This window comes from Lonchura striata, chromosome 2, assembly GCF_050655825.1.
Source record: "Lonchura striata isolate lonStrDom1 chromosome 2, ASM5065582v1, whole genome shotgun sequence".
Taxonomy (NCBI): Eukaryota; Metazoa; Chordata; class Aves; order Passeriformes; family Estrildidae; genus Lonchura; species Lonchura striata.
This window is the reverse complement of record NC_140704.1, coordinates 122,802,542-122,820,495: the sequence shown is the minus strand read 5'-3', so window position 1 is coordinate 122,820,495 and position 17,954 is coordinate 122,802,542. Positions and strand designations below refer to the sequence as shown.

At 35.5% G+C, this 17,954-nt stretch overlaps 1 protein-coding gene across 42 annotated transcripts in view; it reads right to left on the bottom strand.

Annotated features, from left to right (window-relative positions):
• The window catches only part of CSPP1 (centrosome and spindle pole associated protein 1), a 61,902-nt gene that overhangs the window by 9,016 nt on the left and 34,932 nt on the right, over window positions 1-17,954 (bottom strand). For 38 of the 42 annotated variants that reach the window (XM_085572167.1, XM_085572171.1, XM_085572173.1 and 35 more), the window contains 11 exons: window positions 16,662-16,797; window positions 14,532-14,678; window positions 12,209-12,321; window positions 11,001-11,150; window positions 9,639-9,785; window positions 8,723-8,827; window positions 7,629-7,695; window positions 6,222-6,342; window positions 5,359-5,504; window positions 4,686-4,826; window positions 897-952 (listed from right to left, as the gene is read on the bottom strand). In XM_085572167.1, coding sequence (XP_085428293.1) covers window positions 897-952; window positions 4,686-4,826; window positions 5,359-5,504; window positions 6,222-6,342; window positions 7,629-7,695; window positions 8,723-8,827; window positions 9,639-9,785; window positions 11,001-11,150; window positions 12,209-12,321; window positions 14,532-14,678; window positions 16,662-16,797 — 1,329 coding nt within the window. The remainder of the gene's footprint in view (window positions 1-896; window positions 953-4,685; window positions 4,827-5,358; window positions 5,505-6,221; window positions 6,343-7,628; window positions 7,696-8,722; window positions 8,828-9,638; window positions 9,786-11,000; window positions 11,151-12,208; window positions 12,322-14,531; window positions 14,679-16,661; window positions 16,798-17,954) is intronic. The other 4 variants (XM_085572176.1, XM_085572200.1, XM_085572168.1 and 1 more) reach the window with 3 other exon arrangements.

Here is a 17,954-nt window from a genome sequence, read left to right as displayed (position 1 = left end):
TTGATAAAATGAAGAATGGTTTATGTTTAACTTATCCCACCACATACAATCTTTAACATTAAAGCATTAAAATAACAAATTTCTACATCATAATATCAAGCACTAACACCAATACTCATAGTTCACATACATCGTAATTGCAAACATTTATTACAGAAATCCTACCGAGGAATAATTTATATTGAAAACCACTCTAAAATCAAAGCAGTAGAAACTATCACAGGAAACAGAACAAGAGAAAACAAATCTTTTACTGCAAAGCATTGCTCTGAATGATAATTTCAGGCATTAAATTACAAGTATAAAGTGCATTAATGTGTTTATTTTTTAAAATAAAAACTGTTTCATTTCTGCATTTAGTCCAGTATTATCATTGAGGTTAATGCCTTTGCTGTTGCACAGTCACCTGTTTTTCATTGTTTCATATTCCCATGAAATACAACTGAACTCTATTATTCAGTATTTTGGGTTAGTGCAGGATTCTAATTTGATAGCACTTAATTTTGCTCTTTTCACCAAGTCAGAAAATAAATGTTCCATCTGAGAACATTTCAATTCTTGACTGGCCAAGTGCACCACTTAAACGACCCGAATTCAGAGCAACTGCTTCTGGCTTGGCTTTTTCTACTAATTCTCACCCCCCAGCAGCAATCTAACATCATATGAATATAAAATAAGTACCAATGAATATAAAAGGAAGAAAGATTCAAGACATCTCCATATACAAAGATAAGCAACTTGTATGCCAACTTTAAAGCTGCTGTTTGCATGAACCAGAAAAAGAAGCAAATTAGTTTGCTGTCTTGTTAACTGTCATTCCTTTCTTCAAATCAGTGAAAGACACAATATTTCTCACACTTGAAAAAGTAATATAGTAAAAAACCTTTTATTCTTACCAGGCCTGTGGTTTGTGGGTAGCTGTCCAAAGCAGAATACTCTTGATCATCAAAAGCTATATAGAGAAGCGACAAAATGACAGGGTTGACATAAAAATAGTTAATAACAAGACATATTTTATCAGCTTATTATGGCAAAAATGAAGATCAGTATTCATTACATCTTTAAATATACATAAATTGTGCTGAAGGAATGGGTTTTTAAGATATTTGAATGCAACAATTATTCCAGTTTCCTTATGTAAATTTAATTAGAATCAGAGAAATCAAACAGAAATCTGTAGTCTATTACTTCTAATCTGTTTTTTGTCTCCTGGCAGGGAGTAACAACCACAGCAGGGACTGCAGAAATCCCCAAGAGTAAATGTACATTCAACATGCTAAGCACACCACATTTCCAGCCTTGAAAAAGGGAAGTTAAACCAGAAAGAGATTGTTTCACAGAGGAAAGTGGTAAGAATATATATGATTTTATCTTGGGATAAAAATCTCAGTTCTGGAGAGCACAGAGAACCATCCTGAAAGTTAAGCTAATAATGACCCAATGCCTGCTGGAAATGCAAAGAAACAGAACTGAAGTTAGTTTCTTATTTAGCTTTAGTTTTCAAATAAATTATTTTATTAGATTGGTTTTGAGACAGAGATGCAAGAAACACCTCACTCAGTGTGTAGCTGACCTTCTGTCCAGCATCGGAGCACGTGGGCTGTCAGTCCTCCTGGCCTGACTCCCAGCCCATTCCTGTCACACTGCTCCCACCCCGGCAGCACAGCAACATCAAACCTGCTCTTGGGGCCTTCCCTCACACCCCCCAGAATAATAATCACCCAGAAGTCTGCAAAAGACTGCCTCCTTTATAGGGCCACAGCTAGCATTTAAAACTTGGCATATTTAAAACATTGAATTTTCAGTTTATAGTTTCATTAATAGTCAACATATTCCTCTTTCACATAAAGAGAAAAACAAACATATCAGAGAGAAAACTGTATAAAAAACATGGAAGGCAAAGAACACTTATACATAGTGTGGGAAAAAAAAGTATGTCTTTGCCACAATAGCCCATAACACATTATTTCACCCACTGTACAAAAGTACATACTGCTTTAATTCATCTTTCTTTCTGCCTTAAATCAGACAATAAAACCACTCATCTATTTCAGCAAGAGGAAGGTGATGAATTTCTCTCTGAGGAAAATAAACTGGCAACAGAGAGATGGCAACTAATTCTCTTGCTAGGTACTCAGTGACAGACTATAAAGTTAAATAATGTTGTAAAGCAGTAGGAAAGAGAAAGAGAAAAAGCTGCTGAAGGAGCCTCTAGAAGCATCAATAGAAAATACTTTAAAAAATCAGCTGCCTGTCTATCAACTAATCTAAGCTAACCTGAAGAGGCCTTTCCTTGGATGTCATCATGGAAGCCTACATTATCCATTAGCACAAGTCTAAATGACTCCATGTGTTTGAAATTAATGGAAAAGGCAAATCTGCTTTCTAGATGGTGGAGGTTTCTCTGCAGAAAACATTAAAAGAAAGCTTTCTCAGATTGGTCTATTAAAAAATATTCTAATGGCAGAAAACCAGAACCAAGCCCCAGAGAGATCACAGCTGAAGCCAGTGAATTATTTTTCAGCATTTCAGTCAATCTCATCAAGAGGAAAACTACCTATATATTCCATTTAGGCATGAAAAGATACTCACAACCATATAATTAACACAGAATGTGATATAGATATACTTATTTACAACTGTGATGTTCTATTACCCATAAGCAATATGGCCCACTTTGCTTGAACACCAGTTCATCTGACCAAGATAGAACAGGAATTATCTTTAACACTCAGGATCCTGAACAAAACACAGCTGTCACCCTTCACATCTCAGTAGCAATTCTGTTAATCTACAGGTCTGGCAGCAGCAAACAGGTGCAAGCCTCAAAGCACCAGGGACCCGAAGAGGCATTCCATTTTTCCAAAGCAGTATGCAAAAATGTAATTTTTTTTTTTCCACATGTGCTTGGTTTTATTTAATGCCCAACTTTCACCTAAGGCTAATAAAGCCTAAGGAGCAATTCCATGGGTGACTGTGGCAAGGTGGGGGGCTGTGGGAAAATGCCACGAGATACCCTGTGCTGGGCACAGCTGTTGCCACAATGGAGATGCTGCAGGACCCATCAGTAATGTTTGTGATGCCTCTGCAAACAAATGTAAGAAAGAGCAAATCAAACCATGGCAGAAGGACTGAGGACAAATCTGTAAGAAGCAGCCCTGGAGGCACCAAGGCCAGAAAAGAAGGAGGGGGAAGTGCTCAGGTGCCAGAGTAGAGATTCCCCTGCAGCCCCTGAAGGACACTATGGTAGAGCAGCAAACAAAACAGAAGCAGCAGAGAGAAATTGCTGTGTAATGACCAAAATGGCCCCTTCCCAAGCCTGACATCCCTCACTGCATCACAGAAGTAACTTGCTACCTGGGGTGGTACCAGGGAAGGGGAGCAGGGACAGAGATTGAAGGAGTGAAACTGGGCACAGGAAATGGGTAGAAAAGGTGCAGGCTTCATGCTTTTTTTTTTTTTTTTCTGCTACTCAAAGTCAGTAATCAAATATTTAGGCTTATATTAATTAATTTTCCGCAGGTCAGGTCTGTTTTGCCCACGACAGCAGCTGCTAATCAATCTCCCCATCTGCACCTTGGCCAACAGGCTTTATTCTTTCTGTCTCCCCAAAGGGCAGGAATGAGGAGACAAACAAGAGACATAAGCCACGTTGGAGTCTGGCTGCTAGCACAGGCTAAGCCACCAAAGAAACAGTTACTTTCTCTTCAAAAATTTAGTTAGACCAGTCTGAATTACAGATGCAGACACTTTCGCAATAAATCTGTATCTTGCACTCAAAACTGAGTTCATTTGTATAAGCTTTAAGCAACTCTCATTATAATTTTAAATATCCTCTAAAACTGGAAATATTGCTCTTTCATCGCTGTTTATAAAAGATACCTGAATGAACCTTACATTTAGAATTAATTGTAGCATGCAAAAAAAAGGGTAATACATCTACTTTTCACTGCTTCTGCAATATGCAGCCAAAATATTTCCCATGTCAGGCTGCTAATGTTTAAGGTCTTAGGATCATCTCTATTTAGTGATACAAGCAACATTTTCCTTCCAGAAGCTCCAAGTAGTTATGGTATCTCATATGTGGTTTCTAAAGCAAAGGCTTTTTATGGATACAAGTTTCTGAAACTTTAAAATAAATCAACCCAAGATAATGGAAATAAAAAAAAAAATCCATTAAAAGGAGATCAAGATGAAGATACACTGGCTGTATTGTAATCCACTAGAGTTCAAAGCCATCCTACTTCCTCCATGAGAACTCAAGAATTGCTCCATGGAACTTACCCGCTAATATTTTTTTCACAGTTCAGCAACAGAGTTTCACTGTTCTACAGTTTTTTTCCAAGAAACAGAAACAAAACTACTATGCATTTAGAATTTTTAAAGGATGAGGCACTAGTTAAATTACTTTCAGGGAACCAAAGAGAAACAGTCATATAATTAACAAGTAATTAAAAAAACCCAAAAACAAGTAGAAAACCACAAAAGCTCCCCCAAACACTCTATCATTTTTATGTTTACATTGTGATAGACTTTCAGTGCTCTGGTGTTTTACTGTCTCGTACTGCAGTGCTGACAGTGCACTTGAAAGAAGTGAAACTAGTGCTAGTAGGTTTTAATTCTTACCAAATACAAACCACATAATTTCAAAGATTTTTGTTTACCTCAAAGCATTCATTCCTTACCTTCTGTTTCTCTCCTCATTCTCATTTTGTCAAGTTTCCTCTGCTGTTCTCTCAACAGTGCCTGCTGTTGAATCTCTAGAGTCTGGTCATCTTTTGGAGAATCAGGATACATGTGCCTCAACACCATACGTGTTTCAGGATCTAGAGCAAAGATATGAAATTTACATTTATTCCCTTCATTAACATTTCTGAAAAGCATTTTTAAAGAAATATCTAAATATCTAAAAATAATACTGTTAAACAGCCAAGAAGATGAGCAACTTAGTAATGATTTTACAATTTTACTATGTTAAAAGTACAAGTTTTCTGATAAAGTTACACAGAAAGTTACACAGAAAATTATCTGTTGGTTGGTAAAAAAGTTAAACTCAGTCTATTTTCAGTAACACCATGATATCAAGTGCACAAGAAGTTTAAGCAGCAGGGACTAGAAGACAGGTCAGTGTTCTGAGTGATGACACAGCGTTGTGAGACCAAGAATGCCACGGAATTGCAGGAACAGTCCCACAGAGAGATAGACACACACAAACAAAATACTGCCCACAAAGTGCATTGCATGGGCAGTAGATCATGAAAAGCCTGATTTTTGTCTTTAAATCCTGTGTGGAATGGAAGATAGAGGAGAAGGAAGATGTTTCTCTACACTTCATCAGTAACAAGAACAACTACCTGCCTTTGTATTTAAGTTCATTAAATTCCCAGATATTCTGTATATTGACAGGATCTTGTGCCTCCTTTAAGGAAGGTCGCCGAACTGGAGCTTGCAGACGAAGCCTGGCCATCTCAAATATGTCCCTTGGATTCTTCTCTCTTCTCCTGCTTGCCAGGTTTGTAAAACAAGCAGAAAGCAATTTAACACCACATTATTAATGAGTTGGATGGAAATATAATATTGATAATGTTCAGATCTTTTATCTTTCAATAAAGCTATCAAAACAGGAAAATATATTTCAAAGTAATAACACTGCATACTTGTTTTAAAAAAGAAATAAACTACTAAAAATAAAAAAAACCCTCATACTTTACAGAGTGGAACTAAGGCTGGTAATTAGCTGTGTCTTTTCCACCTAATTGGTATGATTAGCTAATACATTTTGGAAGCAAACCAAATTTATTAAATAAAGAGAATATAATTTTTTAGTAAGAAGGAAAGTATTTCCACAACCGTACAGTATTCATAAGCATATTCAGCAAGTTGTAGCACTGCAGTTTACAGGCACAAATTATGCCCTACAAAAAAAAAAAGGTAATGAGAGATAATTCTGCCTTAGACATCTGTTTTGGACCATTTTTCAAGACAGAGCATTAAAACTTCCTGTCTCACCAGTACAGCCATTCTTACAATAAATTTAGGAAGAGTCTTGGAAAAAACCCAAACACATTACACATTAGAAAAACACAAAAAAAATTTATATACAAGTTCTACCTTGATATTTTCATTCTACTCATGTGTGTTGGTCAACTAATACTAGCTAGTAATACATAGTAAGTTCCTGTGAAAAATCTAGCTTTGGAAACATAAGATTAAATTCTTACCGTGTAACTGGTACATTATCATGACTGGCCACATTTAGCAACTGTTCCTGCAGTCGCCTCTCTTCACTACGAAGCTGTTTCCTCATCTCTGATAATTCGCTGATCACATTCTTCCTTTCCTCTGGAATTTAGCACAAATAATTTAAAAATAAGGCATGTCAGAGCAACTGTGCTGCCTACTTATAAACATAAGTAAAAAAATTAAGGGAAAAAAACAGATCTGAGGAAATGTTAATTAAAACAAGGATTGTACAAACACAAAAATCACAGTATTTCATACACTAGAAATAAGATCAGAGTTTATATTTTGAGACAGCACAAGGACCAGAACCCCTAAACAGCAGAAAACTTTTTTTTTTTTCTTGACTCAAAAGTTGGGTATCTGTCTGCCTAGTGCAGATTCTCTTAAGTGGTCAAGAGTTCTAACTTCAATTTTTATTACATGCTTATGTTGACTTTTCAGACCTGCTTTGGGTCTATGCTGTTTTTTTGTTATCAGGATAGCATTCCTCCACAAGTTAAACCAGTTTCAGAAATTCCTCATTTTCCAAATAACATACTTACAGTTTGGTATTTGACTGACTTTTAGACTTTAGTGTCCAGAACTTAGCAGGCAAGTCTTACTAGTTTAAATCCTCAAACACAAGACCCACTTTATATGTCTTTATTTCTCTTGTGACAGAAGGTCTGAGTCAATCAATTTCCAATGGCTGCATTAAGAACCACTCTGCCTTCCATTTAGTAGAAAATCCACAAGTCCCTAGAATGGCCTCAGGTACTTCCTGCTGCAGGCTAGCATTTGTAGGACATCACTTACTGCTACATTTCACATGCTGTTTCTTATATACTTGTAAAAAAATTATCACAGAAAAATTACTGCTTTCCACCCACATATTGTCAGAAGAACGAATACAAAAAAAAAAAAATAAAAAATAAAAAAAAAAAAAAAAGGAGATCCTTCCAGCACATCTGAATTTAAGAACAACCAGTAAAAGCCAAGAGGAATGAGGCGAGGACTAGGCAGACTAACAAAGTTAGGTAGAATTTAAGAGTTAGAGCTGCAATGCTCTACACTCTGAAGGTCTAATTCCTTACTCAGCCAATCCAAAACGTTCCCATTTTGCCATATTCTGGTCACAGTGGTACCACTGTTCCAAGAGATCCAGCTCTTCCCAAGCAGACTATTCCAGTATCAGAGTTTTTACAAAAACGTATTTCCTTATGATGACACATAATAAATGCATTTTTGTGTTAAAAATTCAGATATATCATGCTTATACATTAATTGTACTAAGAGAGAAAACACCTAGACAGAAACTTTAAAGGACTCTTCTTTTGCAGGAAAGAAAAGAAACTGTAACAGAGAAAGGTTTTGTTGTAATAGAAAGCAAGCTTGCAAATACCCACCTAGTGAACGCAGCTGATTTCTTCTAGCAGGGACAGGTGGAGAAGGAGCTCTGGGCTGTGGAGGATCCTATTGATTATCATCAATATGAAATGTAATTTGTACAAGGAAGAAATTGCAGTACATTTTATTTCCTTATTTTACAGCTAATTTAACAATTGGAAGTCAGAACAGCAACCTTATAGGTTGTGAATGCCTAAGGTTTTTTCAAATCAGATCTTTCAATGTATAATCCAAATTACTATGACAATACCTATAATGCACTATTCAGAGTTCTAAACAAATCTATACCAAGTACTGCTAAAGAAATAAAACTGACCTACCTCCAGATCATTCTTCACATTTAGGAAATTTAGGGAAAACAATGGTTTAAAGTGTGACATAAAATATTCTCTGAAACTGCACTACAAAGTATCTAGCTCAGTTCAGACAAAGAGTTGGTAAAAAAACAAACAAACGCTTTCTCAATAAAAAGACAAAAGTATTCAAATATCATAAACAATTATTTAATCTACTCTCTTCTAGGAGTTTATTTTAAAAGCCAAAAAAGCCCCAGAGGAGACTATCAAGTAAAAGAAATGAGAGGTCTCAGAACCACTACTGTAGCTCATTTGTGATGCAGAGAAGAAGGCAAAAGCATTTTAGGAGTAGTAATCTTTTTGTACTTTGAAAAACAAAGATTGCACAAGAATGTCAGTAGCTGCAAATTAATATTAAACTTCATGCCTGAGCAAAGCTCTTCTGTGAGTGAAAATGATGAGCTGCTAGATTATACATAAACTTTCTTATCCTAAATATTGAGATCATCAGATCCCTGGTAAGGGTCTGGACAGTGTATGTCCTCTCCAAAATGAGGTACTCATTCCTACAGAATATGCACATGCAGAAAAGACATAACACACCACCAAAAAAATTTCTTCAGTATCTGAAATACAATTTAACCTTAAATTTCAGAGCTCCAGGACTGATTAAAGTAAAGACAGTCTCGTTATCCATGGCATTCCAGTAATAACTGGCAAACTTTAAAAACCCGGCATGATTTCATACGCAGTACTTTCTTAAATAAACCAGTAGAAGTTTGATCTAACAATCATACTTGTGCACAGTAAGACAGATGGCTCTCAGCAGAGGGAATCCTCTCTTCTTTTCTTACTGATTTGTTCTGCAGAGCGGGAATGACGGGTGAAGACTGTCGGGACAACTGCAGGGAGGAAACCAAGGCTGAAACTACAGCCCTATAGCTTTTGAATAAAGTGTTATTTTGGACAGGCAAAGTTTTGTTAGTGTTTTCCCTCTGACAGAAAGAAATGTTTCTAAGTGCATAAAACAACTGCAAAAATTACTTTATGTGATTTTTTTCTACTCATAGAAATTTTAATATTTTTTTCCTACCTCTAGAAATTTTAATACTTTTTTTATATTTCAGTTATTTATCTTTTTTCCTCTAGACACTTCCTTTACATCTGTCATTTTAGAGAAATTAAAGAAATTTAGTACAAATTTTATAAGAGAGTTTTATAATTTACATAGATTTTGTCCATCAGAATCCTATGTGATGGATTTCTTACATCATCCAGGTCAAAGGAAAATAATAAAATTACCAAAACCACCACTGTTTAGGATGAACAATCCTAAGAGTCCTCTAATAAACAATTTTATTTATAAAACAAATAAATGTTTATTTATAAATAATATATTTATAAATAAATAAAATTTGCACATCAACAAATGCAGGTCACAGTATTTCACAGCAGATATAAAAATCAACTATTGAGTTCAGATTATTAATCTTGCTTTTACTATTTTTTATATGCAAATTTGATCAACAAGGTAAGTTTCTACTGCAGTATGTCTGACTTTTCAATTTTTTATGTTCTCTGTGCATTAAGTCTACTGCAGTTTGATAAACTGAGAGGGGAATAACACTGAAGGTAGAGATCTAAGAAATCATGTGATTTTCTTAAAATCCAGTTATTTTTTTATGTTTTCTAAGAAAAGTCACTTAAACATACCGTCTTCTTTTCCTCTTCCATCTTTTTTTTCTCAAAATATTGTCTAAGTTGTTCCTCTTGCTTTTCTTCTTTCTCTTTTCCTTGTTTTTCTGCCTCTTTTTTCCTTTCTTCATTTAATTGAATTACTTCTTTATTTTTCAATCTTCGCTGTAACATAATTAATACATAAAAAAGGCTCAATTAATAATTTGTTTTCTTTCTCTTTGAAAAGTTATAATTACACATCAAAGTGATTAGTATGAAATAAAAAAGCATATTTCATTAGTCTGACTTTAAACATCCAAATTAAAATATATCTTATGCAAATATCAAACAGCAACAGCCCTGGATTTGCTAACATCATTAAACAGAATTCCTAATAACTTCTATAAAAACACCAGTTTGTGACCCCAGATCTGCCATCAGCTAAGGCTAAACTGTAGGAGTCATTTCCAAAAGTTAGGATTCAATTAAAACATACTGCAGACATGCACTACACTATCACAAGACCACACAGAAATTATCATCTGGTCTCAGTTTTAGTTGTGTGACTGTGAATAGCAATGACACCAGGTAGCTCCCTACTCTCTGCTAGACCAGCTCTGGTATCCAGAAGACAAGGCTCATCCAACTAATGTGCTCATACTAGGGAAGGAGAATTAAGAACATAAGATTAAATGTTCTGTCTTAAGAAATTTTCAAGTCCTACATCCTAGTTTTCCATAATCCCATAAGGCACTGAAAGACTCCTTCTCCGATGGCCTTGTGTCCTCTTCCTACAATTATTTATTATATTCTAAATAATGCAAATTTATTAAAAAATGCAAACCCAAGAAATAAAAATTTGGGGTATAAATTAAATCCACAGGTATTGATTTAGGTTTGAATTTACCTCCATGAAAAGTATTTACTAGATCAGCATTCGTCCAAAACAAGCAGTATTCTTATCTCAAAGATATCTCCTTGGCAATTCAAAAACTCTTTACAAAATACTCCTGCACAGTCACATTTTTCAAAAATTCTGAGAGCTAGATTTAAGACAAAAACTGGGATGATATTTTTTTAATTCAACAATTCGATAAAGCTTTTTATTGGCCTTACCACCAATTTCTTTTAGAAAGGAGAACTCAACTGTCACTTACAAAACTACAGTTTTTCTTTCTTGAAAGAATTAACAATACTTTAAGTTTGTAGTATGGCATGAAGTGTGAGAAGAATGAGCTCGTTAATGCTGACAATCTTCCACTTCTTCTCTGCCTAATGCAGGCCCATTCAAAAGCAAAGATCACTTCACAGGACACTTCTCAGCTTACCTTCTAGACAACAAATATTACAGAGGGTTAGTTTAGGATGGAAAGAAGTCAAAGTATCAAAATACTGCACCTCCTCATCTTTCCTCCTTCTCTCCTCTAGTTCCTCTTCATATGCTTTTTGAATTCTCATCCTCTGCTCTGCGAGTCGTTTTTCCTCTTTTTCTTCTTCCATTCTAAGTTTCTCTCGCTCTGCTTCTTCCCTACGTCTCTTTTCTTCAATCTTAAAAAAAAAAAAAAGTATTCAACTGTCAATAGCCAGTAACAATCTGATTAACAACATTTACCACGATTTTTGCAGTACCTACTTGCAAAATCAAAAGTTATATGGTGCAACTGAAAGAACCCTAGAGCCTATCCCATATTTCAGCTTAGAATACCCTTAAAAAATTATTCTATTTTACTATTTCTTTTTAGCCACTGGAGCCACCCCCACTACAGAAACACTTACAAATACTACTAATCAAACCAGAGTGTTTCCTAACACTTGCTCTGTTCAAGAGGTGCTGAAGTAATACATTTATTCACTGGTTACATAATGGAAGATGGGAAACCAAAACGATATGGTAATTATCCATCCCACAAGTGCAGTATTATTACACAAAGTGCTGACTTACTGAAGCAAAAGTTCTGTCCATTCTTTAGTCTGCTTAGCAGCCCCATGCATGGAAAAAAACCCTTGAACTCTTTTCAAGAGATCCACATCAAACTACTGCATGACTTTAGTAGTCTCTTAAATTATCTATTATTTCCTTGATAATGGTATTTAATTGCACTGATATTTAACTCATGCAGCATAAGATTAAAAGTGAAGTATTACGGACAGGAGACATAAGCTGGTTGAAGAAAAACCAGGTTTTATACACCCATCAATAAGTAACTACACTATGATTATGATCACCATTTCATTTTGATACCCATGCATTTTTATCACATAGACCTCTAAGGGTAAACATCTTGGTTTCTGTAGTCAGTTATGTATGCAAACCATACTCTATACAAAGTTTCAGAACTCAGTACCATATTTAGAGAGCCATACTTATTAAAAAAAAAATAGAGCCTAGATGAAAGAAGCCAACTATTATGAAATGCCTGTCTGAAGATACTATGTATGCCAAAATCCAAGACACTCTACAGTACGTAGCTTTCAGTACACCTCTTGTGTGCAGAATTGGCTGTGATAGCACAGGTAAGGTCTTTGGTGGGCAGTGATGATTTACTGAGTGTAAACCCTCTTTTTACAGTTTATTTCATTGGATGATATCTGGCATGAGCATTCACCTGTAGACGCAGGAAGTTCTTGTAGGACTCCTGTCGCTTAAGCTGCTCTAGAGATGGAGGTTCTCCAAACACATTACCTCGAGCGAAAGGAGAGGGCTGTGCAAATGTAATACCTAAGGGAGGGGAAAGGTTACAGATAAAAAACAAACCTAAGACAGGAAGCCAGGCTGAGGAAGGGGGAATCTGAGACCTTTCAAAAGGAAGTTTATGGAAGTCGTAACTCAAGGCTCTAGCTAGGCTTAAAAGTTCTTACATTTTCTGCCTGGAATAATTGCCGTATTTTAACTGTTTAATACCATCCAAGTGAGCTGCATTTCTACGAAATAACACCTACTAAAGTCACCCATTCTACTGTTCAATCTGCAGATTATTATCTAAGATTACCTCCAAATTAATTAGAATAGCAAATACGTTACACTTTGTAACTTTACTGCTTGCAATTCAACAGAGCATCCTAACCAAACAAATATTTACACAAAATAGCAAAGGATGCTATGAAAAGTAAAGCCCCGGACTGGCAAATAAAATTCTAAGCAGTCAGAAATCTGAATTCTGCCAGTATGAAGTGTCAGGCTTCCTTTTTAGCCCTGAGTTATGACCATGACATAACCATACCATCTACAAAACTCTAGACAGGAGGATTAATTCAGATACAACACAGAGCAGGTTTTGCAGAACAGAATCCGTACAAGAAGCAAAGGACAAAGAAAGAAGTAAAGGAAAAGTAGAATAAGTTGTGTTAACTTTCCAACTCATACAGCATGTTTTTCACTCGTATCATGTCTGCTCTGAAGGATAGTGCCTCAAAGATGTGCAAGAGCAATATATCTCCTCTGAGCTGAGATGAACATTATATTTCCCTATATGGTAGGACCCAAGTCAGATGAAAGCATAAATAACACATTAAAGTATTCCTATAGGAATGCACATGTTTACTGCTACAGCCTAGCCTTAGGAGCATGAATTTGCATACCAAGGAGTAAACTTTGAGATTATTTTTCCTTACATGGAAGCAATGCTTGAATCCTTCCAAAATATAACTAAATATACACGTGGCTTTTTCATGATGGAGTTACTTCCGTATAAAAAAAGCAGAATAAATTTTATATGCTGTTTAGAAGGCATGGGTACAAGACAGACAAGTTACTATCAAAAGTATCAGTATCATGGAAAATGCCTGCTGTGTACCAGCTACTATCCGTCAAGTTCCTCTTTTAACAGGGCAGTGTACCAAAAAAAACCAAAAAAAAAAAAAACCACAAAAAAAAAAAAAAAAAAAAAAAAAAAAACACAAAAAAAACCAAAAACAAACCACCCACAAAACCAAGCAACCAAATCCACCAAAACATACACAAAACCACTCTACTACATGGCTGATCAAATTCAAGGTGCAAGACTATATATAAAGTTCCCATCACTGATCTGCACTACCTCCTGATCCCAAAATAAGCGATCTAACTGGGGGCTCTTGGCTGTTTTACATTTTTACTTTATCAGCCTTCCTGTTTCACTTCTTACTAAATGGTTAAATATACCATCTGTTAGGTATAACGAGAGAGAGGTGGGACAGAAGGAACAAAAGTCAGTGGTAAGGATCCTGAATTGCAATTGTGCAACATAGATTCACGCCCCAAATACCATGTTATTCTTTATTAAGAAGTGCAACAATTAAAAAAATATAAAGAAAAGTAGCATTTAAGCTGAGTTGAAAAGACCATCACCAATCCTGGCCTTTGCCCATGCTAAACTATGGACAGGTCTTGATAAACACAGTGCTCTCGTTTAGATGTCTCACAAAACAGAAGATGATAAAGTTGCATTAGTTTCAAAATATGGAAATAAATCAAAATCCCTAGAACTTGGAGGCAGTGCACAGGGCTCCAATTTACCTGTAACCTTTTAGAACTTGTTAACCTAGTTACTGTACCAATTTCACCTTAGCCTATAACATCATACACCTGTAGACCTCCTTTTATTCCACAGTCTCACCTATTACACAGCTGTATTTTACTGTGTCATTTAAAAATAAGACACACATGTACAAAGATTTGATTAGAAAACACCAAACCTGGAAAAATAATATAGTGGTCCTGACCCTTCAGGGCTAAAATAGCTTTAGTTATCATTACTGACAAGACAAGTAAGATTTTAAGAGTACACAGTGACAGCAATGAAGAAATTTGGGAAAGAAACATGATACTGACTTCACAGGTAGAGAGCACTAACACTATCATAGGCTCACCAGAAAGAAGAAAAGAACTATGGAATTTTGATCACTAAGACTTATGGATAGTTAGAGGAGGAATACAGTATTCTTAAAAACCTGCTATTTTATTTGTAGATGCTTCTTTGTTCTCGGGTCTTGAGGAGGCCAAATTTAGGTCAACAATAGGCCTCTTATCTTCATACAGTCTTGCCTCTGGATTATGATATGCCTCTTCATTTTGCTTGTGCATGACATTCAAGTCCGCTAAAGGAAAGGGGAAATAACTGTTTATCGTGTCTTAATTTCATGAAGGCATATTCACTGTAGATTCTCCAAAATACAGGGGGTTTTGACCAGATTCCACTTTTCCCGAGCATATCAGCCATGGGAACAAAAAACTCAGGGAATGACAAGAATACAGAGGCTAAGGGTGGGATTCTAATAATTAGGTACTATTAACTAACAGATTAAAAGATTTGTCACTTTTCTTTTGTCAGGAATTATTCTTCCTGATAAAAAATAAACCTTCCTTCTCCCCTGCCTCAAAATGCTATTAACTGGAAAGATAAAGAACTCAACAACAAAATTGACTGACAAGTCTGTGATGACAAGCAGATGTTTAGAAACCACCCTTTCTTCTATCTCCTTAAAGCTGTAAAATACTTTTGAGTTTAGTATTGATATTTTAATTGCTGAAGCTCTCTAATTACTGTTGAGAAAAATAAGTGCAAATGAAACACTGAAGCATGTTTTGGTCTTCATGTCTTCAGTAATATCCAGGTGCAGATTTTAATATATAAGCAAAGCAACATTATGCAACATTTTCATCAGAATTTACATGGTGCCTGATCCAAGATGCTAATTTCAGCTCATTTTGAAGTGTTACCATACTACACTTAGAAGGCTGATTTCAAAACAAAAAAGTACAGCACATTTTTCAGATTACCTTTTGAAATAATGTTTCTGATAATTATGAATTACTGTATTCATTTAAGCAGACAGATTCTGAGAACTTTCAATTCCATGCCTCTCTGTAAAGCAATCTTTGCATATATCAGACTCAAAAGTTATTACAGACATTTTTAAGAGGCTATAAAGACAAGTCACATCACATAAAAAAGACATGTCGGAAAGCATCTCCTGTTTTATGTCACTCAATTCACAGCTTATCCATCATGCTGCCAAGCTACAATGGGAAAAGTATTTTACGTATTTCAGTCAGGAAAACAGGGTAAGAAACTTTTCTCTTGATTTCTCATTTACAGACAGAGATAAACTTCTCAGCAGTTATGTGCAGAGCTCAGGCCAGTATGAGACCTTTACATTTCCAGCCACACCTCTGTTGAAGCCTAGAGGAAGAAGCCAAACACATCAACGCAGTGCCTGAAGTCGGCTAGTATGAACACCTCTGCCTGCTCTGAGCCTAAACACAAGCTTGGATCCTTAATACAAGCTTCTATACTTTTAATTTGGCCACAAAATCTTTAAAAAGCATTTAAGCTTTACTCACTACTCTCAAATATACTATTAATTTCAAAATATGTTGCTCAGGTGTCACAGAACTGTACTGTACTGTACTGTACTGTAGATAAACTGTTAACCAGTAAATATTAAATTATTTACTGGAAGGGTAGATAACAACCTGGATCATAGCTATCTTCCAGCTCACTACTCCCATCTTGTATAAAACAGCACTTGGAAAAAAGCAAGCCTTATAAAACATTACTGCTGAGTGCTCTTTATACAACCATTTACCAGCAGTGTTACTTTGGGAAATACAAATATTCCACTTAGCTTTGTATATTTATATAAACACATTTCCATTTTTCATATCACAAATAGAGATTTCTAAGCCTAAGAAATTATTTTTAAAAAGAAAAAGAACTAAAAACCTGTTCCTACAACATGCTTAAATAAAAATCTTCACAACAGACTTTAGCATATTTGTATTGCAGATGGTTCTGACAGCTTGTTTTCCTCCTTCTCCCTTTACAACTGCATTGTGTCTTCACTTATAGTTGACATATCCTGTGTTTCCCATTTTGTTTGGATTGTACTCTTTGAATAATTCTACAGAAATCAAAATAATAACTCAATTATTCCTAGAGCGCATCTCCTTGAAACAAGTCTTATTTGTCAAAGGCTACCAGTGTTACAAAACAAGGAATAACATCGCTGAACAGAGCCCTTACGAGAGCATGAAAACATGAGTCTTGAAAAGACAACCCATAATTTTCACAAACATACTTATCAGATTTCCTTCTGCATCTTTGAGAGGAGCACCACCACCACCTCTTCCCCAGGGATTGTAATTCTTCATTTCTGCTTCTAACTTCTCCTTCTCCTCTTGCTCTTGTCTGCGTCGCTCTTCTCTCTCTCTTATCTAAAAACAAACCAGTCAAAGTTAGTTCCACAATAGTATCATATTAAGTAGAAGTTGAATAAAAAGTTAACAGAGCAAACTGAATGCTCTCATTATCTATTTCCCTCATGCACAGCAAGAAAATCCCAACAATTTACTGTCTACACTGCAGACAGTGCATTGTGTTCTGTTATGCTTGTCCAGTTGTGCATAATCAGAGAAACATCCTACAGATTATAAGACTTCCAAGTTCCAGAAATGTCCACATATGACATTTGCACTAGATCAAAAGTTCCATATCTTTGGATCTGTGATACAGATGTTTATACTGGCTGAAAATTAAAAAGGCAAAATTCTACAATATTACTGCACTTGCTTCTCTCAATCTAGTATGTGTTGTTTAACCAAAGCTTAGGCTGGAGATGAGATGACTCTAAATAGTAAATGCCTTAACAGAATGTTACACAATTCTATAATCATTCATAAAATAGTTTTCTGTAGTAATTCACTATGATCTATGTATGTAACACAGGAATGTTCATATGCTTTGCTCCTCTTTTTCTACAAATCATTTATGTAATTAAGTCTCCTAATTCATAGAATTTATAAAGTAAACAGCTGTTAAAAAGTCAGTTTTTTACTCAAAGCTTCTAAAACATTAATTATTTATGTATTTGAAATATATTAATATATTTTCTTAAGTTTATTTCTCATGTGCATTAGAAAAGCATTTAATCAGATGAATATAATTAGATAAAACACTATGAGGGTGGTGAGACATTGGAACAGGTTGCTCAGAGAAGTTGTGGATGCCCCATCCCCTGAAGTGTTCAAGGTCAGGTTGGATGAGGCGTCACACAGCCTGGTCTAGTGGAGGTGTCCATTGCAGAGGGATTGGAACTAGATGATTTCCAAGCTCCCTTCCAATACAGGCCACTCTATGTTTCTGTAATTTCCCTTTATCAAGTAATCACAATTCCATAAGAGATATAATGAGTCAACAAAGACCCATCTAGCTCCTTCAACTGTTTACAAAAATCATCAGTCAGATTTATCTGTAACAAAAAGAAGAATATCCTAATTGCTTTCAACCATAACAACTACAAAAGATTGCATCATGCCATGTTTATTAGATTTTTATGTCATACTGTGCAGTCTCTCATACAGCAAGGTGATAC